A 24,919-nucleotide genomic window follows, 5' to 3' on the forward strand; every position below is an offset into this window, starting at 1 on the left:
CCCACAACACTAGCCAACATTTTTCAGTCGTGATAATCTTGTTTGAAATCATTTGGTTTTTTAGGAGTGTCTATTCCTAAATTTCAGATTCCAGTTTTTTATAGTTCTATATGCCACATATATATGACAAAGTACTGTCACACGTAACATTATTACAATAAATGACTCAATTATCTACAGGTCTTGGCAGAGCTGTGTTTTTCTGCTTCTAAAATACTACCCACTCACAGCAGGATGGAGTGACAATGAAAGGTTGCATGCTTTATCGAAAGCTGCTTTACCAGCACTGAACAAAACAGACAAAATATAAGTGTGAAACGAGATTATAAACTTCTGATGGCTGCTTTATGTGCACTGTATTGCTAAGACCATCAGCACATTGTCAACAGCTAATCAAAAGGCAAATTGAAAACAATCCTAGTAAGTGCATTTAAATCTGAATACATAGACTGACCTATTTTTATGTGGAACAGTATTGAATATTTTGATTGAATCTCTGCAAGGGTGTAAAATAAATCAGGACAGATGTGGACAGGCAAGAGAAATGACAGTTGACTCAAACTATACATGTAACAGGTAGACAAACTGGCTTTAAATAAGTATATTTATTTACCAGCACCATGGAAATTAGAATTAATTTAGCTTCAGTACTCCATCTAACCAGACATATTGCTCTTGCATATTTTGTGTCCATGTAATTATTCTTATTAATTGTGGGTGATTTTATACAAGGGTTGTCTGAAAGGTTTTGAGCCCAACATAGAAAGACGTATTTTTTCTGTCAAATATAGTTTTATTTTTCAACAGTCTCCTTACAAGTCTATACACTTTTTCCAGCGATGTTATAACCTCTTTAACCCTTCCAAATAGTAGCTGGCATCTTTCTCCACAAAGTAGGCATTTATGTATGCAATAAGTTCCAATGAAAATCTCTTTCCACCAAGCAAAACTTTAAGGTTAGGAAACTGGAAAAAGTCGCTTGGGACCAGATCAATATGATGAGTGGTCAACCAATTCAAAGTGCAATTCATGAATTTTAACCATGGCAACCATCGAAGTGTGAGTAGGCACATTGTCTTGATGGAAAAGCACTTTCTTCTTCTTCTTCAAACCTGGTTGTTTTTTTTGCAATTTCTGTCTTCACCTTGTCAAATTATGATCCATAATACTGTCCTGTTATTGTTTTACTTTTTTGAAGGTAGTCAATAAACAAAATTCCATTACTATCCCAAAAAAAAAAAACAGACGCCATCACATTCCCGGCTGAGGGAACCATCTTTGCCTTTTTTGGAGCAGGTTCACCCTTTGCAGTCCACTGTTATTTTATCTCAGGAGTGCTGTAGTGATCCATGTTTCATCTAAAGTCATGAATTGACGCAAAAAATCGAACTCATTTTGCTTAAACTGCTCCAGCAGGGTCTTGGAAATATTCATTCGAATGCGTTTTTAATCCAAAGTGAGCAAATACAGCACTCAACGCATGGATAACTTACGCATATCCAATTCTTCAGTTAACATATGACAAACATGTTTTTTCGATATCCCCATAGCCTCTGCTAACTCTCTAACCTTAATCTGTTGGTTGTCTAGTACAATTTGGTGAACTTTTTCAATATCTGTGATGGTTGCAGTTTTTGGCCATCCCAAATGCTCATCATCAACCAAGTTGGTATGACCATGTTTAAATTCAGCTGCCCATCTTTTCACGGTGGAAAATGATGGGACAGAGTCCCTGTACACAGCGTCCAACTCGGTTTTAATTTGTGTAGACATATTGCCTTTCAAATGCAAGTATTTAATCACAGCACAATATTAAATTTTTTCCGTTTTCACAATAACACCCACAATGACTTACTCAAACGATTATCAAACAACAACTGAGCATTCAAAATGGCTGAAATTTTAGTGAGTACCTTTCAACGCATGCGCAAATACATTCCCTAACTTTTGTTGACGAGTGCTGCCATCTTCATGTTGAGGCTCAAAACTTTTCAGACAACCCTCGTATTCTTCTGTAAACAATATAATAACAGATGTAGATATTCTGATTTTAATTATAACTTATATTGAGTTCATAGGATAAATATTTATTGCATATAATCTTATAATCTACTTTATTTACAAAATAACAGCTATGACATTTATGAAAAAAGAACTCATTTTAATTCATATATTCTTTAAAACACAATATGAGGAAAATCAAGGCATTAGAATAATTCCATTAAATAAACATGGTAAACTGCAAAAATAAAATGTAATAAACAGGCAGAATGAAATTGAAATGCTAATAATAATGTTACAAAACAATATAAGCATAAGTATACTTTTAAAAACAAGAATGAATAAAAAAATTTAACTAAATTCTGGCCATTTTAAAGCTATATTTAATTAACTCATATCTTTATTTATATCATTTACTAACTAAAAATATTATAGAGCAAAAACTCAGAAACAGTGAGACAAAGTCATAATATTCTCACCACTCAGACTTCCTTAAACTTAGCCACCAGTAAAAAAAAACTTTCTTTAAAATACAGCAGATCAGGAGATGGAAAACAAAATCTGTATGACTAAGTTATCTAATAAAAATAAAACTAAAAAATAAGATTAAAATAAAAATGACCTACTTTTTTGTGAGGAATATATGAAACAAAGCACTGTACAATACTGTGTAGTAGGACAGAATGATAATATCTTCTCACAAGTCTCCTAAAATAAAAAAAAAGTTTAATGAACCCAAAACAAATTCTAACAAATAAAAAAAAATTAAAATAAACAAAAAAAAAAAACTGTGAATGAATAATCATAAAATCTGCTAAATTAATTGTCAAAGCTTTAAACTGAATAAAATGATGTGAAAAAAGTAAGTCTTTAATATTTAATACAGTGAAAATATTTTTACTTTTTAACTCAAAATTAATTTTTGCTGAGTTCAACTTTACTAACAAGTAAAAAATTTATTTCCTGAAACCAATCTGGCTACAAATGTACAGACAGATTTTAAATAAAATCAAGTTCTTTATAAAAAAGAAAAAAAAAATTAATTAAAAAGACAAGGCATAGAAAATAATCATTTGTACTTATTTTACATGTATCCGTCACCACTGGCTTCAAAGCTGACCCTAGGTTTACATAATAATTCTTACTTTATTTTGTACATAAATTCAGATTTTTGGTTTATTAGAATACTATAACTTAATTTTTACATATTTATTTTATTAAACACTTTGAGTATCTATTTCTAACATGGAGCATGTTCTATTTACTTTTGAGCTTAAATGTCAAAATGATTTGCAGATGGACTTATTTTATAAGAACTTGCACAATGTCAAATGTTATATATATATAACTTAGAAAAAGCATTATATTAAGGCACATTGACAACAATAAAATACTAGTCTAACACTCATATAGAACAATACACATACTGCTAATTACTGCGCGTATAGAACAGAGAAAAGATATTTTATTTATAACTGCCCACAATATATTATACAGAACACACGAAGAATGGGTAAGTTATTCCATGGATAACAAAGTAACTGAGCCAGTACTTGTTTAGCAAGTTCAAATTAACTATGATCAGAATGATATCATAATATGTAAAATTAATAAATAAAAAAGGGAAGTAATTAAATTTCGTACAAACGTACAAAACTAATAAATACTCAAAATAGTAATAATAAAAAAAAATAATGTGAAGGGAATAAATAACATCACCACTGAACAAAGCAACTATTTTCAAATTGTTAATTAAAAACATTATTATTTAAATAGCACTGATCCAAGGAAAGAAGTTCTCAACACATATTTGTACACGATAAACTAGGTTGACTAGGTTGTATTGGCACATAATGTAGGGCTGAAAACCTATATACTAGCATTTTGCATGCTCTGGCCTCTGTTACAAGCAAATTAAAAAAATTGTCATTTTCTATATGTCTTATATGATATGGTAATATATAAAAAACCAGGTTACATAAACTTACGCTGTGGCATATGTAATTATTGAGTTTTATTCTAAATTATATATTGAAGTGATCTAGGCCTACTTCCTGTTGTATAGAAACTACTAATTGTAGAATCGTTCATGATTAATGTGCTATTTATGAATTGTTGTAAACACAACACGCAATTCTAAGAATTTAATTTACTTATTTTTAATCTATTCTAATAATTCCGCTGTGAAGAATCATATGTCACACATTGCTTGTAATTAAGTTCTACAAGTGGTTATTAAAAAAACATTTATTGCGGTGAATAGCTATTAGTGAATTGCTGAATATGGCTGTTCAAGCGACAAAAGTATCAAAATGAACATGCCAAAGAATTAGCAGAAGGGAAATCAACTGAGAAACCATTCATGTTCATTTCGCCAAGAAAACGTGTAAATCGCCCCAGTGCAGTGTGCAATTTAGATTCATTTGACATGGATGTTTTGAGATATTTAATAAATAAATTTTATATAACCGAAAAATGAGTTCCTATTGTGAAGAGAATTAGATAAAAATCCCATTAACATGAAATTAATGGAGAATATTATGTAAAATGGGATTTAGATGGAAAAAAACAGAAGACAACTGGAAAATACTGATAGAACAGCATGACATTAAAATGCAAAGAATGAAATTTCTATGACAAAATTTGTTTTGCAAATATGGAAGACCAATTATTTATACAAAGATGAAACTTACATTCACAGTATTAATGTGACACCAAAATCAGGGGGATAGAGATAACAAACCTAAATGAGGGACTGAAAACACCAGTATCCAAGGGCTCACTATTAATACTTGTTCATGCCAGCTGTAATAAAGGATTCATTAACAATCTTTACTTATGTATGAGTCAAATAAGAAAGGAGATTATCACGAATCTTATGGATTCTGAAAAGTACACAGAATGGTTATCGGAAAAATGTATTCCCAACTTGCCACCTTGGTCGGTCATTGTACTAGATAATGCATCATATCACAACGTTCTGCTACAAAAGCAACCAAATTCTAACTCTTTAAAAAACAATATGATAAAATGGTTAGTTGAACAACAAATTAACCATTCTCCTGCTATGATGAAGACTGAATTATACAATATAAAATTACACAAAAAATCAAAAGAAATTTCTGATAGATGACATTTTTGGAAATTATGGTCACACAGTTCTATGGTTGCCATCTTATTAAATTTAAATGCCATTGAAATGATTTGGAGTCAAGTGAAAAGGTAAGTAGCTAAAAGAAATACAATTTTTAACAAGTCAGACGTTCTTCGGTTAGCTGAAGAGGAACTTCATAAATTGTCTGAAGCTGAGTGGAACAATGTCTACAAGCACTTTGTCAATGTTGAAAAAAAATTCAATGAAGATGAACATTTATAAGATGTGCATATTGACAATTTTGTGAAAAATGTGATTTCAGAATTGGACATGAGCTCTTTAGAATCTACTGATGACAGTGACTTTGGAATTTGCAAGCTACAGCAATAAAGTGAGTACAAAAAAAAAATTGTTGAAAGTACTTTAAAATAATAATATTAACTGAGATATTAAACTAGTTTTAATTAAATATCATCGTATGTATGTTTTGTTATAAATATCACCTATATTAACTGACAATGTTTTCAATCAGTCTAGTACTGTGCCAAATGTTTGATGAATGCTTGTAGTTTTTTGTGTCAACTTACATGCCAATAGTTCTAAAAAATTTATCCTCTCTAATCAATATAATTTAATGGCATTAGTATCGTTTTTTTTTATAAAGAAAATCTACTTGTAAATAAATTGTTTTGAAGGTCTTTTAGGTAGTCATGAAATTTATTAGAAGTAGCATAATGAAGACCTTTTCTCCTAAGCCTTATTTCTATGCTGTATTATATAAAAAAAGTTATATCATTTCGTTTGATAGAAGCAGATATTGTAATATTTTTTGGATTAAATTTCTATTTTATATAACATACCACTTTTATTACTTAAAGATATGATTTTATTATCTAAATTGGATTCTAAATTTACTAAACACTGATAAATATGATTCATACCTAAAAATGTTAGAGGTTTTTACAAAGTTTTGTTTGCCACAATTCTTATGAGTAACTTTTTTCTGTATATTTTATATTATATAAAAACTTTATACCACGATAAGAAAATTCAAAACTTACAAAACTAAATAATTAAAGATAATCCAAAATTAAAACAAAACACTACTAAATTATCATGAACTCCACAAGAGTGTAAGAAAACAATTTCAGAGGAGAATCACATTTAAAAATATGAATTTATTTAGAAGTGATTCATCTAAATATCCTGTGTTGATAAAAGGGTATTAAGTATTGATTAGGAGACAAGGTTTTATACAATTATGTTTTATATTTTGTTCACTAATTGTTTTATTTTTATCTAAAAATGTTGAAAGAATATGTAGCAAAATTATGAAAGGTAACTGTGGGAAGTAACAGTGCTGTTTTTATGATGATGCAGTGCACAAGTAATATAGAACGAGGTAAATCAAATTACTTTTATATTACTTTTTATATAACTGCATACATATCCAATCAGATTTAACCTTGGTTAAACATTTATTTCATAAGATGCTACATGTTCTATTTATTAATGTTTGGCATGGAAGCCTGAATTCTAAATTTAGCCGCTTTAAAAAAAATTACTTTTAGAAATTGAATTACTGATAGCTTTTGAGAATGCTGCAGACACAATCAGAAATATAGAGGTATTTAGAAGAATAAGGAAGGAGGAAGAAGCAATATATATCCACAGTATATAACACAGGAAAAAGGTACAATTTTTTAAAAATGATCAAGTGTTAGAGAATATTTTGATTATATAACCTAAGAAAATAGTTAGGGTCCAGTTCTTATTAACCGCATCAAGAAGCTTTTTCAAAAGCAAGTAAACTATTATGACTTCCAACTTTTGTAATGGACACGGCACATGAAGCCAACTTTTGTAATGGACACGGCACATGAAGAAGTATTCTCACTCCTCCGGTTACTTCGATCAAGTTGAGATTCAGTTAATGTTACAATTTAAGAGTTCATGGCTTCTTTTTATGTTATAAAAGACAATTTAATTTATATGAACTTATAACTTGTCATTAAGGAGAAGCTAGGAAATCTTGGTACTCAGCACAGGTAGAAAGCAATGATTATAAAAGCTTGATTTTAATTAAAAGTTACAATTTTAAATTAACTACCACAACATAGGAACTGATTCATCTTCATGCAATTTCAATGGAAAATCCACTACTACTATTACTACTACCAATTGAAAAAAAGATAAGAACTAAAATCCATAAATGAAATTGTATAAAAATGAAAAATTCTACTCAAATATAAAGAAAAGTTAAGTATTTATTAAAATCATGCTGTAGAAATTAATTTGGTTGCAAAACATCACAAAAATTTTATAATTATGATAACTATTTTTAACAGTTAGGATATTAAAAAGAACTATGAAAAACACAGTTACAGTACAGTCTACCTTTACTAAAGTATGACAGCATCTCTTTTACAGTAAATAAATATTTAGTATAAAACAACAGAAGAAAATCAGATATCTGATCTGGTATGATTTTTCAAAAATTTTTATTTTTCCGATTGCAAAACAAGTCTTCCAATAAAATTTATTATTTTAATCTATTGAGTATGCACTCACTTTCACTAGCATAATCAATACAAAGAAATTAATGTTTAACTAATAAAAATTTGTGCGAATATTTTTAAGTGAAATAAATATACAAAAGTATCAAACATTTCCAGTAGGATAAAGTGTGATGCATGGAAAATATAAATGCTTTTTTCTCTTTGAATGATGAAATTTATATTCAAAGATTTTAATGAGATGTAGGTGTATTCAGAAAAAAACCACTGATCATATAAATTTAATTTCTGTAAGGAGACACTGAGCAAAACAGGTACAAATCAGAGCTGCAACTCTTTTTTTAAATATCTGATTAAATAAAATCACTCAGCAGTTTATATATATATATATATATATATGTATATATATATATCAAATCCTAAGGACCCACCAAAAAAATTGGCTATAAAACATTCTTTAAAAATATGAAATATTACAAAAAAAAATAGGCCTCCATGCCAATGTGTCATAATTTTCAAAAAACCAAAGACCATTAATTGAAAACCTCAATTAAATTTTTCTATAGGCACAACTCATAAATTTGTACAGTACATCATAATAGCTAATAGTACATGCAGTAAAAAAATTACAATGTGGCCACTCATTAAAGCAGAAAGAAACTCTTAACTTTCAATTGTGAAGCAATTGCTTCACACAGTGAGAAAAGTTTTCTGATAAGGAAGTGGAAAGTCTTTTCCATTATAAACAATTTGCCAATTAAAAAATCTGAATTAATTCACCGAACACAAAATTTAAGTGATTTTTATATATTTTTCGAATTCTAAAAAATATTAACACTCCATTCATTTAACTTTATTTTGGTTACTTATTTTCAATATGATGCCTGAAAATGATATTAAAATTAATTAAAAAAAAAAAAAAAAAAAATGGTAGAGGATTACAATAAGTACAAATTTCTAAGCAAACAGAGTTTTAAATTATCACCTCAGTTAAGTGCAATATGTACACTGTACTGCAAAAAATAAATTAAGATGCAATTATCTGAGAATGGTTGCACAGAAAAAGTAGAATAAAGTAAACAAATAATTTTCAGTAACGATAAACTGCCATTCAGGAGTAATTTATTAAGTAGATAAGTTAGGGAAATGTCTATATCAGTTCCAGTTACTCAAGGTCACGCTTTCCAAGGGACAAAAATGTTGGGGAAAAATCAATTCACAGGATCAAATGGTTAGCTTGAATGCTTAAATAACATATGCAATCATAATGAATTCTATTGTGGTGAAGCTAATAATGTTGATGCAATGACAGTAAGTAAAAGAATAGAAGAGCTGACTATTATTGCAGTTTAAGACACACATTAAGAACATACTCGCATGCAATGGTGATGACAGAATTATTTTCGGATTATTGCCATCAAAATCAATCCTTGGCTAAACATGGTAATAAATGTATAGGTTATAATGACTTTTATGTTCATTACAACTCTTTACAAACCCTTAATTAAATTTTAATCAGTAATTTCTACTAAAAAATTTATTAAACTGTATGAGGGTTGTTCAGAAAGTTCTCAGCCTGACACAGAGATGATGCAAGTATGACCAAATGACATACTGTAAAGTATGATCAGATGGAACATGTTGAGTTGTTTGTTTGTGGCCATCAAAGTAACGTATGCAAGTTTTGACATTCCTGAGAAATTGAAGTTCAAGCTACAATAAAGTACTTACTTTTAAAAGGTTTAACCCTGAAAAATTTACAAAAAGAGTTGAGATTACACTTTAGATGATTCCCCTTTGATGAAGAAAGTTAATTGGTAAATTTAAACACAGTTATATAAGCATCTATAATGAAGACTCTGGAAACCCATAAACCATAAGATCAACAAAACTGTCACAAAAATCCAAAATGCTGTATAAAATTATCACCATTTTAAGGTATGTGAGCTTGCTGGCATTGCAAACATCCTAATAGACTGTGTCCACTACATTTTATACAAAACTTTGGGTAAGAAAAAGCTTTCCATTTTGATGGGTTCCGCATTTGTTAACAGTCGACCAAAAGCACATTCGACTGAATACTTCTTGACCACCTAGAAAAGGCAGGATAGCACCAAAGAAAATTAAACTTCACTACTGGTCCAAAGCATCCTATTTAAACAGAATGTACACCTGGCAAAAAAGAAAGTGCTCTTTCATGTGCCTGCACATACATCTTGGGTTACTGCTGAAAAACTCCATGACCTTAACTTCAAAAATCTTCTGCATGTGCTGTATTTCCCAGGTTTGATTCCTGGTGATTACTTCCTCTTCTCAAAACTGAAGAAATGGCTTGCTGGATTAAGATTCACTTCAAATGATAGCTATTCACTTCAAAGTCAATAGCTAAGCTAACCACTTATTTTGCAGTTTAACAAATCAGATAATACTGAGAGTATTAAAATGTTGGAGAGATGTTGGTCTAAATGAATCGTATTTCAAGGCGATTACATTCAAAAAATCTTTTTTTTTGTCAGGCAGAGAACTTCCCGAACGGCCCTAGTAGTAATTTTATCTTTTTTATTATCCCATACAAACAAATAAATTTATTATTCATGTTAAAATAAAAACGAGCAAAAGTGGATTTTTTCTTTGATATACTGATGGTTCCCATATTAGAAAGGTTTAACTGTAAATACTGTGATATGAAGCAATTTACATGCAACTATCCTTTCTGATTTGTATAAATGTTTAAATTTAATAAAAAGTTTAATTTAATACATTATCTTTTTCACTATAGTACTTTTAATTTTGGAAGGATCCATTCAGTTTGTAAATCCTCTTGTCAATGCACTGCAGTTCAAATAATATACAAAGGAAATTGGTGAAAAAAAGTTAAGATCTCACTACATACAATAAGCCTTATATCATTAACTGTAATATTATGTACAAAAACAAGTGGTGATATGATCACTACTATATAATTATATTTTTTAAAGACACAAGATAAAATTTCATATAATTATAATAGAACATTGTTATACAAACACCAACTATTTAAATATAAAAATATAACATGCAGATAATGCACAGCAAAAAAACACATGCTTATACCTTACAATATTTACATAAAACTGTACATAAAATGTAATACCATTTAATGTATAACTACTATAATTAAAAAGAAAAATATTAAAGGAATCACCTTTGCTGGACTTAGAATATCTTTGTGTTCTATATTTACGTGAAGTTCTAAATCTGGACTGTTTTGAAAAGTTTGAATACATAATGGACAGCTATAAACTGGTTCATAAGTACTTGATGGAGAATCTGCTGGAAACGATGGACTGGTCAAGTCAAAATGTTGCCTATTAATATGTTCTTCTAGCTGAACAGCACTTTCATTGGTATAAGAACACATTGGGCACTTCTGTAATGAAGATTTTGTAAATGAAGCTGTCGTGCTGCTTCTTAAATTTAAAGCTAACTGAGATCTTTGAGGAGAACCCCAACCAGCAGCGCCTTCACTGCTTACAGGGTGAGGTTTAGAATCGCAGCAATCATTGTTATTATTGTTATTAATGTTATCACTACTATTGCTTAAACCATTAATGAATGGTTTTGAAGGTACGGGTGACCATTCAGATAAACCATCCTGCCTACACGTAACAACTTCTTCATCATCAATAAATGTAAGTATTTCTTGTTCTGGTGTTAAATAATCAAGATGTGCGGTGTTAACATGCACTAACATTTCTTCGGGTACAACATCTTCCAGATCACAAAAAGGACATGAAGTTGCACCTTTTAAATGGCACATTAAAATATGTACTCTCATTTCATCATCAGTTAAACCATCAGCTCCACAAATCTCACACGAGTAATTTAACTCTGGCATCTTTGCAGCCATACCACGACCTGTAAAACAATAATCACAAAACCAATATTTAATAAAAAAGTACTAAATAACTAAAAATTAAAATAAATGATATCATTTTTTGTCAATGACCTATAATATGCAACACATTTAAAATTAGTATAGATATAGTCTACAGTATATCAAAGTTAATATAATGTTCATTATACATAATGAACCAGGAGTACTACCTGGCTTCAACCAGAGGGTGGTGGTTTTACCTCAACAATTTATTCTTACAGCATTAAATAATAACATAAATACAATTTTGTAATGCAAACAAATTAAAAATAGAATTCTGAATTAATTTTATTAAGCACAGAAGCTCAGAATTAAGAAAAACAATTCCACATAATCATTCCAAATTTTATTTCCATTAATTTTTTTTCTAAAATGAAGCCTAGTTACAAACACAAAAAAAAATGGTTTTGTTTAAAGGGAGAGTATGAGACCTTTTTGAAATTCTAAAAATTGTTTCTGTAAAGTATACAATTGCAAGTTTTAAATCTTACTTTGTTTTTTTTTTTTAATTTTTTGTTTAAATGCATTACAAGAAAATTTCAAAAGAGAAAAACATTTATGGGCCTTTCTCCATTCATATAGTTTCATTTATGGTTTAGAAGAACTTTATCAGCAAGTTTAGTTAAAATCAGTTTCACTCTTGTTCTGGATGGTGGAAATTACACTAACTAAATGGGTTAGTTTGAGTTTCACTAGCCAACTGAAGAGCAAACGTCATAAAATTCTTGTAAAACTTTCTATTCTAGCTGAAAGCAGAACAATTTTTAACAAAAAGGTTTAAATATCTGAATACTTGAATTTTTGTTAACTGAAGGTAATAGGCATCTGGGAAAGCAAGGTGTACTGTTGAATCTAAAAAACTAAAAAAAAAAAAAAAAAAATACTCAAATTAACAATATTCCAATTTTTGGCAATTAAGCTGGCAATGTGGCTTAAGTTACTTCTCACATTATAACTTATCTTTGAATAAATATAGCTCAGTTTTAAATGACCAAGTGAATTTAGGATGTGTTTGAAATAAAATAATACAAATACCAGAATATTTCTTATTTTCATTATTAGAAGGGGCTAAGAGCTAGATAGTCTATGATGCCTTAACAAGGAAAGGAGCCTGAATTGATGACATATGATTATTTTAGTTTAAGGCATTTCCATAACAGATCAAATATAGCAATATTTACATTTTGTTAACTGAGGAGGGTTACAGAGGCTAAAATATGGGGGATAAGTGGCTATCCGAAATTTAATGGTTCTACAGATCAACTAACAAAAATAGTCTACGCTGCTCAAATTGTAAAAGTTAATATACAATAAACAAACAAAGATTAAATTTTGTGTCTAAAATGAGAACCTGGGTGTTCTTAGATACATCTGGAAAATAACAGTAGTTAATACAAATACTTTCTTGTAATGTTAGTTTTAACCCTTGTAAACTGCAAAACAAAATTTAAACCCCAAATTTATATAAAACAAAATGTTATTAACTTTTACTTTATATAAGAAAACTGTTTGGTCATGTTTTTTAACTAATTTAAAATTATTATACATTTTACTGATCTTATAAGGCTCAAAATTATATGATTTGTATCTTTGTGAATGTATGGTAAAAAAAAAAAAAACTATGTGTGATCAATTTAATTAAAATCATACAATATTGTTCGTTCTATAAATATATTATTTTCAAATTCATTTTTTTATATGAAGTAATATTTTAATAATGGGATTGTTTATTTATTTATTTTATTCTATTAAATGTAATAGTACAGAACTTTGGTTTATATAAATCGGTCTTTTTTGAGTTATTAAATTCTAAACTGGGAAAAATGCATATTTAAAGCTTTTCTTTAAAGACAATTTTTGTATTCTGAATGAAACACATCAGAACATGTAATAAAATCAATGTGTAGCTCATAATTTTTTAAATAAAGTGAACAGCTAAAAAACTGCGTAAGGTATAAAGAGAAGCAGAGACCTAAATGCTTGTAGGCCTATAGATGCTATTCAGTTATATCTTTCTTGACTACAATATGTAACAAAATTAAATGAATATTTAACTAATCTCTACAGATATATGAACATTTATGATAAAAAAATGGATTTTTTAACAATGGTGATAATACAAATTTAATTCAAATCCTGTGAAATTTTATGGAATAACTTGACCCTAAATTATTTCAGTAAAACCTTCATGAAAATTAATTCTGGGCAAGTAATTTTTTTGTGAGGAGACTAGAGACTAACTTTTGGAAATGAAGAATAACTTAAAAAATGAAGAATTTTGTTTTATCCTAAAACAAAAAATCTGACAACAAAGTTTTAATACTTTCCTGGCACTGGTTATTTATTCTTATATGGAAAAATAATTGTACATGAAAAAAAGTAATTTAAAAGAATTTACTAAAATAAGATTTTTTTCTGGATGGGAATAATTTATGAAGAAGTTTTATTCTAAAATTACAATTACATGTTTAAATAAACCAAAAGTTAAAAAAAGGTAATATTTATTTTTTTGCTCCCCCACCTTCAAAATCACCTTCCAATAAATATTTTTAATCTTTCTACATTTACTATGTTAAATGGAAGAAAATAAAAAAAAATTCCACATGCACAACCAATAAAAAGTTACCTATGATTCCTTTTTTGAGTATACAAATGAATTATGATGAGATATTATTGTAATATTTTTGGTAAAAGTTTAATACTATTACAAGTTTAAATAAAAAGTTTTGAAAAATAAAAAAAAATCAACATTTTTAAACTTTGATCGGCTCTTCCACTTTTAATGCTGCTGCCAAAGTATTATTTTGTTTTTGGTCAGTTGCACTGTTAGTAATACCAAGGAAGGCATTAAATTTGGTTCAAAAATAAACAATAAATGAAAAAGTTTTTTTTTTTAATTTTGTGGAAGAGAGAATTTTGGGGCAAATTTTTTTTATTTTTATAAATGGTAAGGTAAGCATGTACTGAACTTATATAAAGTGGGATTATATTTGCAAAATTTTGGGAAAATTAATCCCCAAACCTGCAGCCCCTGGAGATATTGACCCCAAAATTTAATCAAAAAAATTACCTGATACATGAGTTTCTGTACAAAAATTTCAACAAAATTGGTTTACCCGGTCAAAAGTTATTAAGCTTCAAACACACCTATGCACATTCATACATATGTATAAACATTACCCCCTCCCACTCTTTTTTTGTTGTTTGGGATCCCTGGGTCATGAAATGGGTCAAGAAATGCAGAAAACCCATACTCCATTTTTGACTGATTGCAATACTTTCTTTCTTATAGCATAGTTCTAGAGCTATGATGTAAACTTTCACAACTTAAATTTTTTTCTTTTTTTTATCTAAATGCAAGCAAAATAAAAACCATTAAAAGCGGAAATAATTAAATTTAATTCTACTGCAATTTTTGTTTAAATCACTTTTATTTAGGTGATAAAAAATAAGAATGACACAATTGGAGATGATGGACTTCGGCTACAATAAACAAAAAGATACTATAAAAATAATATATTCTCAGCAATTTAAAAAAAATTATTTAAATTTATAAATATTTTAGTTTTAGAGGGTTTTGAGTAAGTCATTAAGCCAATGAACTCATTAAAATCTGTGATTAAGTCCCTTCTTACAATATGAGAACTATATCTCAGAATTTGGTGAAACTGTGATGAATGACTTCTTGCAACCAAACACAAGAAAAAATTAATAATTGACTGATATTTAGTAGTTTAACATGTTAAATACAATTATACTTGTATTTTTCTGTGTAATAACAAGGGAAAAAATTGGATACTATAAAAGAGGTAACAATGGGGAAACTGTACAAGGAGTATCTTAATGATCTGCAGGATAATTTGTTTTTGCTAAGGGGATTAATTTGTAAAAAAAAAAAAAAAAAAAATGAAACATGTTAGCAACAGTCAATATTTTTGATAATTTTTGTCTTCAGTCATTTGACTGGTTTGATGCAGCTCTCCAAGATTCCCTATCTAGTGCTAGTCGTTTCATTTCAGTATACCCTCTACATCCTACATCCCTAACAATTTGTTTTACATATTCCAAACGTGGCCTGCCTACACAATTTTTCCCTTCTACCTGTCCTTCCAATATTAAAGCGACTATTCCAGGATACCTTAGTATGTGGTCTATAAGTCTGTCTCTTCTTTTAACTATATTTTTCCAAATGCTTCTTTCTTCATCTATTTGCCGCAATACCTCTTCATTTGCCACTTTATCCACCCGTCTGATTTTTAACATTCTCCTATAGCACCGCATTTCAGAAGCTTCTAATCTTTTCTTCTCAGATACTCCGATCGTCCAAGTTTCACTTCCATATAAAGCGACACTCCACACATACACTTTCAAAAATCTTTTCCTGACATTTAAATTAATTTTTGATGTAAACAAATTATATTTCTTACTGAAGGCTCGTTTAGCTTGTGCTATTCGGCATTTTATATCGCTCCTGCTTCGTCCATCTTTAGTAATTCTACTTCCCAAATAACAAAATTCTTCTACCTCCATAATCTTTTCTCCTCCTATTTTCACATTCAGCGGTCCATCTCTGTTATTTCTACTACATTTCATTACTTTTGTTTTGTTCTTGTTTATTTTCATGCGATAGTTCTTGCGTAGGACTTCATCTATGCCGTTCATTGTTTCTTCTAAATCCTTTTTACTCTCGGCTAGAATTGCTATATCATCAGCAAATCGTAGCATCTATCTTTTCACCTTGTACTGTTACTCCGAATCTAAATTGTTCTTTAACATCATTAACTGCTAGTTCCACGTAAAGATTAAAAAGTAACGGAGATAGGGAACATCCTTGTCGGACTCCCTTCCTTATTACGGCTTCTTTCTTATGTTCTTCGATTATTACTGTTGCTGTTTGTGGTTCCTGAACATGTTAGCAATTGTTATTCTATCTCTGTATTTGAACCCTAATTTTTTTTAAAATGCTGAACATTTTATTCCAGTCTACGTTATCGAATCCCTTTTCTAGGTCTATAAACGCCAAGTATGTTGGTTTGTATAATTATCAATTATATGCTGCAAATTTTAAAAAGAATTAAATACAAGCAAATTATTTGCATCTGTACCCAGGGCATGCACAATTGTTAATGTACCTACTACACACTCACACTAGATATTGTAATATTACTCATGTTTAATCTATTCAATCACTAAATCAAAATGGATAAAGTTGCTTTAATCATTTATTTATACATAATTTATTACATTATCATGAAAACATATCAACAATGTAATTAGGAGGAAAGGTGGGGTGATATAACTATTAATGTATTTCACAGAATTAGCATTTTTAGTGACAAACTTTAAAATTAAAATTTACATTTTACCTTTTTTGCTGTCATAACTCTGTTAACACTTGTAAAAATGTGATGTGACAGTGCTGTTTTAATGTACTTGTGATGTGTTTACTTTATGAAATTCATTAGTCAAAACACAACTGTAAATGTATTACTTTTTAAAGTTTAAAAAGCGTAAACATACAAATGTGCAACAGTTCTACCTAGGGTGTCTGCAGTATTAGAACTGCTAATAGTACAGTAGAGAGGATGATAATATACTATAACAGGATGTCACAGATAGAAAGAACCCAAAGAATCCAGTCCAACAATTCATCCTCACTCTGAACATCGTGTGAGCTTTCTAAACGTTGACAGGACTGATACAAAACTCTCTAACTTCCTATGCAGTAAATGACAACAATTAGAATAATTGTAATATTATTATACATTATACAAACTTTAATATACTATTATTATATCAATTTTTCTTCAGTAAAATAAATGGATGTTTCCTCTTGGGTAATACAAAAGTTTTATAAAATTTATTATTCCTAACAATTATATTTTTTTTAATTCACGTAACAGTAAAATAGTACATAATATAAATATGAAATCATATATAATTTCTTATGATTTATAAAAAAAAAATAAAAAAGGTGATAAAATAGTCGTGTAAAACTTGTTTGTTTCAGAAGTAGTTTTTCAAATATATTTTGTCAGTTCATATATGAAATTATTCTTTTGTTTACATTCATATGAATAAAATATAATACCACATCACTACTGTTTAATGATAAGTAAATTTTTATTACTTTGGCATTTGAATATTTACAAGGGTTTTTATGAATTTATCATAAATGTATGTGCTTGTTTAAGATTTAGTATAATAGACTTAGCACATATACAGTCCTGCTTTTCCTAATTTAACAACAAATGAGTTAAATATCTCTTTGCTTATGTTAAATATTATAAGTTAGTTTTGTGGTTTAAGGCACTAACATAGCTAATATATAATGTGTAGCTAGTGCTATGCTTTTTCATGATAGTTCAATCTCAAAAATTACTTCAATTTTTGTCACACTGGATAATTTTTGGAATCCACTTTAAAAATATCAGCTATAACTAAACTGTTCATCCAAAATTAACAAATGGGGGGGGTGTCAATTTGTTTGCAATAAAAGGTTTAAGATTTTATCTAATAAACCATAATTTTATACAAGTAATACTTACTCGGCTATTAACAATTAAACATTTTTAATGGCTGCCATTTCAGAATTTCAAAGGTGAAATTTTGAAACTTATTTATTTTACAGAAGATGTTAGGTACATAAATACAAAATTTCAGTCCATTCTTTAGATATAGATTTTATTGAAAAAATAAAAAATAGCCAACAGAGGGAAAATGACGAGAAATAAGGCATTTGTCTACATGAACGCTTTTATTTTTATGTTCTGAATCTACCCATAAATTTGGCCTACATCTCCCACAGGGCCTGTATGTGTGTGTGTGTGTGTGTGTGTGTGTGTGTGTGTGTGTGTATGTGCGTGTGTGAGTGAGTGTGTGTGTGTGTGTTGTGCGTGTTATGTGTGTGTGTTGTGCGTGTTATGTGTGTGTGTTTTGTGTGTGTGTGTGTGTGTGTGTGTGTGTGTGTGTGTGTATGTGTATAATAAATAAATATTACAAATTTACAATTAACTAAAACAGGATTACTGACATCATAAACAAGAACAGTGATGGAAAACAATTAGGTTAGTTGGGACAAAAGTCTAACAGATTTTGGAAATTTAAATAATCTGTCAATTTCAACCAAATCACTAAAAATATCAATTCTATATACTAATTTAAATTTATAACACAATGCCACACAATCAAGGTTATGCTGTAGTTATCAAAGGGCATATCGGAGTATCACTGATGAGATGAACTTGTATCCAAACATGTAAACAAAAACAAAAGCTACTTCAAGGCAACTATTTAACACTGATGACTTTGACAATCTTTAATGTGATGTACCATAGTTGAAAATATATACTGAACCACTCATTTTGCTAAACTGCCTACAATCTGCATTTCACAAAGCAGACAATCAGAACAAGTATCATGATCCACACACTTCAGTTGAGAGCAAACTTTCTTTAGCAGTACATCAGCTCATGTCTGGGACTCATACACAGCTTGTAATCAAGCAGAAATAAAACCTTGTATTGTGGTTCTCAGAAGAGAGATGCATGAATGTCAATAATTATTGGGTTGATTTGACAAGCAGTACATATGTCAGTTAGTGATTGAGAGCCCCTACTGAATCAAAATATTACAATGGAATCACTTTTATACATAAAAAAAAAAACTCATAAATGTGTTATACAATTCACCAGTAATTATAGCATTAGTGAGCCATACCAAATGAACACAAACAGAATCACCCTGCTTAAATCCACTAAAGTAAATACTACATCTGGATTTTCTTGTCAAAGAATTTTGTAACATTTCTGTTGAAACATTATGTGATCAATTTCACTTATCTTATAGTTGTTTGCTAGTTAAAGTACAAATAAGGACCTTGCAGCTTGTGTGTCACTGCAATCATAAAAAGCATTATCTCTCAGACCCAAGAAGAGAAAGGAAATGAGGATGGAGATAAAACCAAACCAGATACTGTCAACATCAAGTAGTCATGCATTGGATGGTATATATATTTTTTTTAACCTTCAGGACCACCGTAAGGTATCGCTTCAGAGAATGAGATGAATGACAATTTTCGTAGCATGTGAAAATGCCATGGATGGCATTTATGTGGCTTATTTCCACACATGTTTTCATACTAATTTTCACAAGTTCCAAATACCAAAATTGAAAAAAGTAACTGCAGTTACACACGTTATAAGTTTCTTTTCTTTATAAATTATTAACCGGGGTAAAATTTATTTTTAGACTTATTTTATTTTTACAAGTTTATTAAATTATATAATTAATTAAAAATAGACTTCTTACATAAACATATCTATGGTTCTATCCATATTTTTTATCTTTATAACAATAATTGCCGGCCCCTCTTATGTTGTTAGATTTAGATAAATATGGCTAAACATGTTTGATGTACATTTGCTTGAAGCTGTGACCTATTTATTAATATAGAACTTTGTAGTCAAGGAAGTATACATAATCCTAAAAAACTATAATATTACTTTGTGAATTCATGGTGTAATATTATGCTTTAACTATTTTATGTTTTAAAGATTACCTCTTTGAAATATCCAATATTTTTAAATTTATGAATTGTAGTATAAAGCAGTTATATTCTGTGATTATCAAATGAGTATTATGCCACATAGTGGATTATTAGATGAATAATTTAATTAAAATTTTTTTACCTACAGGACCAGCGTTAGGTATTCCTTCAAAGGAAGAGATAAAATGGCAATTTTATAGCATGCTAAACCTCACTGGGATCTCTAAATGAAAGGCCAAGATGCTACCACTCTCGCCACAGAGGCCAGCACACTTTTGAGCTTAACAAATTAAAGATACATTAATCAACAATCTAAAAACTTCAGCATCTCAAAAAAAAATGAAATCCAGATCGCATTTAGATCTTTGCACATAATTTTGTATCATTCCAAAACAGTTCAGGGATGTAGAGTTAAAATTTTAGAAGCTTTATTTACAACATAATTTTAAATTTTGGCAGAAGAATAATGTTCACTTTGGGAGATGCTGTGAATGAAATACAGGATGATTAAAAATGAAATATACACTTTTGATAGCTTATAAAAGATTAAACTAGTGTGTGTGTGAATACAGTAAATATGCTTTCATAGGGAATTTTTTAAAGTTTACGTTGGTATATCTGCCTTGCTGCTAATGTCACTGACTGATATGTCATGTTACTAGTCTGGCAAGATGGCCGCTACTGCAATAGAGAAAGCTTTTTGTGTCCTCAAATTAGCCAAAACAAACTCGATTGCTGTCGTGCAGAGATATTTCAGAACAAAATATGGTAAATCACCACCCACAAGAAAATTAAACTACGACTATAATAAACAGTTTCAAAACACAGGGTGTCTGATCATGTTTGTGATGTGTATCAACATAGTCAAGGCAAATCGACTAGATTAGCAAGTTTAGAATTGCAAATTGCTCAACCAACTGTGTGGAAAATTCTGTGGAAATGTTTGAAAATGACACCTTATAAATTACAGTTAGTACAAAGCTTAAAAGTTAATTATAAAATCTTCATTTTTGTGTGGCGTTGCGGAAATGTTGAAAATGACAATGGCTTTTTTCATTGCCTAATTTCCAGTAATGAATGTAAATTTCACTTTAATGTGACATGTTAATAGACATAATATAAGAATGTGGGGAACAAAACCCAAGAGAAAGTTTAAAACATATATGCAATTCCCCTAAATGAATGTGTTTTGTGCTGTATCTTGTGAAAGGGTGTACAGGCTGTTTTTTTATCATTAAGTGACAGTAACCAGAGTAATTTATCTGGACATGTTAAGTGAATGGCTAATGGTTTTTATACAATATGGACCTCTGCCTCATTGGCACTTACAGATCAGAAATTATCTGGATGAACGCTTTCCCTGACAAGGATTGGCTGTACAAATAAGGAAAACATTGTGTTTAAGCATTGGCCACAATCTAGTCCAGACTTAACGTCTTGCGACTAACTTTTTTATGGGGTTATGTAAAAGACAAAGTTTTTGTACCGCCCCTTCCTGTTGATATTGACGACTTATAACAACATGTCAAAAATGCTGTTGCTACCATTGACCGGCATACGCTTGCATGTGTTTGGGATGAATTCAACTACCATGTTGATATCTGCCATGTTACAAACAGTGCACACATTGAACATTTATAAATAAAAACTTAAAGAATTCTTCTATATAATCATGTACATAATCATCTCAACTCTTAAAAAATAAATTTTTAATAAGCTATTGAAAGTGTATATTTCATTTATAATTACCATGTAGATTATTTTACTTAATGATGATCTATACTTCCGAATGCCAATTCTCAGTCTGCTCACACAACACAGATTAACAGACGTCATTAAAGCAATACCTCTCAATAATTTACATTTTTCTAAATTATGTCAAAAATCATATGATATAAAAAACATCTATTTTTTTTTTAATCTGACATTAAGAAACAATAAAAAAAAAGTTAATTAATATTTTCCAAAACAGCAGTTCCAGGGCTAACTTCATCACATTGTCACTATTATCCATCAATACTCATTTCAGTAGTGAAAACATACATATATATATTACATATTTTTTTCCCTGTTAATGTTGCGATTCATTCCTAAACTTCCAATGAAAGGTTAAAATTATGATAGAAATAAGTGCTATCCAATTTATTCTGTTCCTGTGAACTAGTAAACCAGTGGTAAATAACTACAGTTTTCTGATTTAAACCTTCCTTCATTATTAATATAGCATTAAAAAAGGAAAAAAAATCATCGTAGTCTTAAAATATAACCAACGAGATACTAAATTATAAGGTCCAGTTTAAAGTTATAAATGATCCATCATTCAAATTATGTGGAAGGTAATTCTGAACAATACTTGATTCAGTTTTGTCCATACTTTAATATACCATAGTAGATATGCTTAGGATCAGGAAAATACATGATCTAAATGTCAGAAAACAGATAACCCATAAAAGGTCAAAGTCTACGCTGCCTTATCAATACTCCAGTCAATTAGCTAGCAGTTTTGTGAGTTACTGAGATCCAATTTGTTCTATGGTGGAGAAAGGTTAGGGTAAAGGCTAAAAATACAGTTAAGTTAGACTTTTGCAGAGAGGTTAGGGATAAATTACCAAGGTATGGCAGTACCTAACACTACCTCTAGGTCCTTTGTCCAAATCATGTATGTTTAAATGATAATACAGTCACTGCAGAGAGTGACTACATGTTCTGTGATATTAATCATGTGAAAAATGGATAATCTACTTATGAAGAGTACTGTCAGTCACCTTCAACGGCTAACTCTTGACGACAATCAAGTTTATTCCTCTCTCTCCACACAACTTTATTTAACCACTCTTCACAAACTGGACTACCATCTGAAGAGGTGCTCTTATAACTCACTTAATTGGCAATTGACTAGAACACTGATAATGCAGTCCAGACTTTGACCTTGTACATGTTACCTGCTTTCCAATGTTTAAATCTTGTGTTTTCCTGACCCTAAGCATATATATTATGGTATAATAAAGTATGAAAAAAATTTAAGTTGATAAATAATCGGTCAGAATTACTGGAAACTGTTTTAGTTTCCAATGTAGATCATATCTAATTGTGTACTTCCTTTCTCAGTATAATTACCAAGGCACTGTGTCTTAAAATGGTTAGAAAACCTCTTTGGTATGTAATCAAACAATATATTTTATTACAAATATGCCATAATTGTTAATTTAATATGTTTTTAACAAACAACCACTATTATTAAACAAATTTGGTTAACCACTTTAACATACACTCAAATTATATGAATTATTTGAATATATGCTAAAGTGGTTAACAGTTTGGATGAGACCATAAATATTACCAACAATTCCTCCTAAGGAATTGCATTGATTAGCTCTAGAAAATACACTGAAAGAATAATTTCCATGTTAATTTGAAAGATTATTCTTTTTTAGTGCATTTCATGTTTCAGCACCCTTATTTCAGAAGCAAGTTTTGATAACACTTTAATCATTATCTTTCAGAAGCAGACAAACTTTTTCTTTGAAACCTACTTGATAAATTATTCTGAATTTAAGTAATATTAAGTATTTTCCCTTACCTAAAAAATAAAGGTTTCACAAAACAATAACTAAGGTTTATTCAAATCTTAGAATAACATTTAAAAATTCAGTTAATTGAGATCTTCTCTTTAGAATGCTTTATTAGATTATATAAAATCAATGCAAATAGAAACAGTTACCTCGATTATATTTTAACCAACACACAGCGTTATTAATAACAAACAACCAAATAACATTTAAGTTATGCAATTTCTACATAATTACGTATAACAGCTTAAACTTTCTAAAAACAAAATTATCCAAATTTTGTTGGCTGAGGAACAACTTTTACAACGGTAAACAATACTACGTTAAATTAATAAAAAGAAGGTTATAAGCTATTACCAAGTTAGACACTTATTTCAATTACAGTAGGAATTATTCAATACAATTTATCCCAACTACAAGTAATAATAAAATAAACAAATAATAATTTTACAATAACCGATACATAATTTAGTCTATGGTCATTTACCTGCTCAGCACTATAAAAAAAAATCGTACTTGGAACAGATGCTTTCAAATCAGCTGTTTGAATTTGAATTCGAAGAAATTTTCTGGATTCTCGTACCAGTTCTTTAGAAAGTTACGGATGTAGAAATTTAACAAATTTAAAAAAAAACCTTAATTTTTGACATCATATTCTACCATTAGGATCATTTTTGTTTATTTACTTTTATTTTTAATAATTATTTTTTTCAGTATATCTTTTTCTACAAGAATCTAGTTTTAAATGAAAAAAAACTTCAGGAATGATTCACGATTAATATCAGTCATTACTTTTTAAATGAGTAATTAATAAAAACGCCAATAAGAAATTCATAATTTTATAGTAAGCTTAACGTTTGCTGAACTGATTAAAGCGGGAAACTGGATGCGCTACGAAAACAATAACGACCTTTTTTAACATCAGCAGTTTACAATGAAATTATGATTAAAAAAAGTAAATTTCCATCCCTGATATGTTTTCTGTAAAAATAATACTTATCTACAACAGAATTCTTGTCAATTACCTTTTAATATTATTTAATGGAAGAAAGTTACGAATACAGCTGTATGATTGACTGGATTAAGATCACCAAAGCTGCATAAGATTTTATAGAATGGTAGATAAAGTTCTGAAACTTTTGTAGTAGTATGTTAGTTATACAATCCAAAGCATGGTTGGGAACATATTATGATAAAAATTAAATGAAGAACAGTTGAAAAGTTGTCAGAATAAATGAATCACATGAAGGATGTGGGCATGATCTGCTAGAATAT

The 24,919-nt window shown here is 29.3% G+C and overlaps 1 protein-coding gene across 1 annotated transcript in view; it reads right to left on the reverse strand.

Moving 5' to 3' along the window:
- The window catches only part of LOC142318077 (zinc finger-containing ubiquitin peptidase 1-like), a 106,020-nt gene extending 81,898 nt beyond the window's left edge, over nucleotides 1–24,122 (reverse strand). Inside the window, exons 1-2 of the mRNA XM_075354603.1 lie at nucleotides 24,002–24,122; nucleotides 10,796–11,508 (exon numbers count right to left, since the gene is read on the reverse strand). Of these exons, the coding sequence (XP_075210718.1) occupies nucleotides 10,796–11,500 (705 nt within the window). The 5' untranslated portion in view covers nucleotides 11,501–11,508; nucleotides 24,002–24,122. The remainder of the gene's footprint in view (nucleotides 1–10,795; nucleotides 11,509–24,001) is intronic.
- Nucleotides 24,123–24,919: the final 797 nt, after the last annotated feature.

The sequence above is a fragment of the Lycorma delicatula genome, chromosome 1 (genome assembly GCF_047948215.1).
Source record: "Lycorma delicatula isolate Av1 chromosome 1, ASM4794821v1, whole genome shotgun sequence".
In the NCBI taxonomy this organism is placed as follows: Eukaryota; Metazoa; Arthropoda; class Insecta; order Hemiptera; family Fulgoridae; genus Lycorma; species Lycorma delicatula.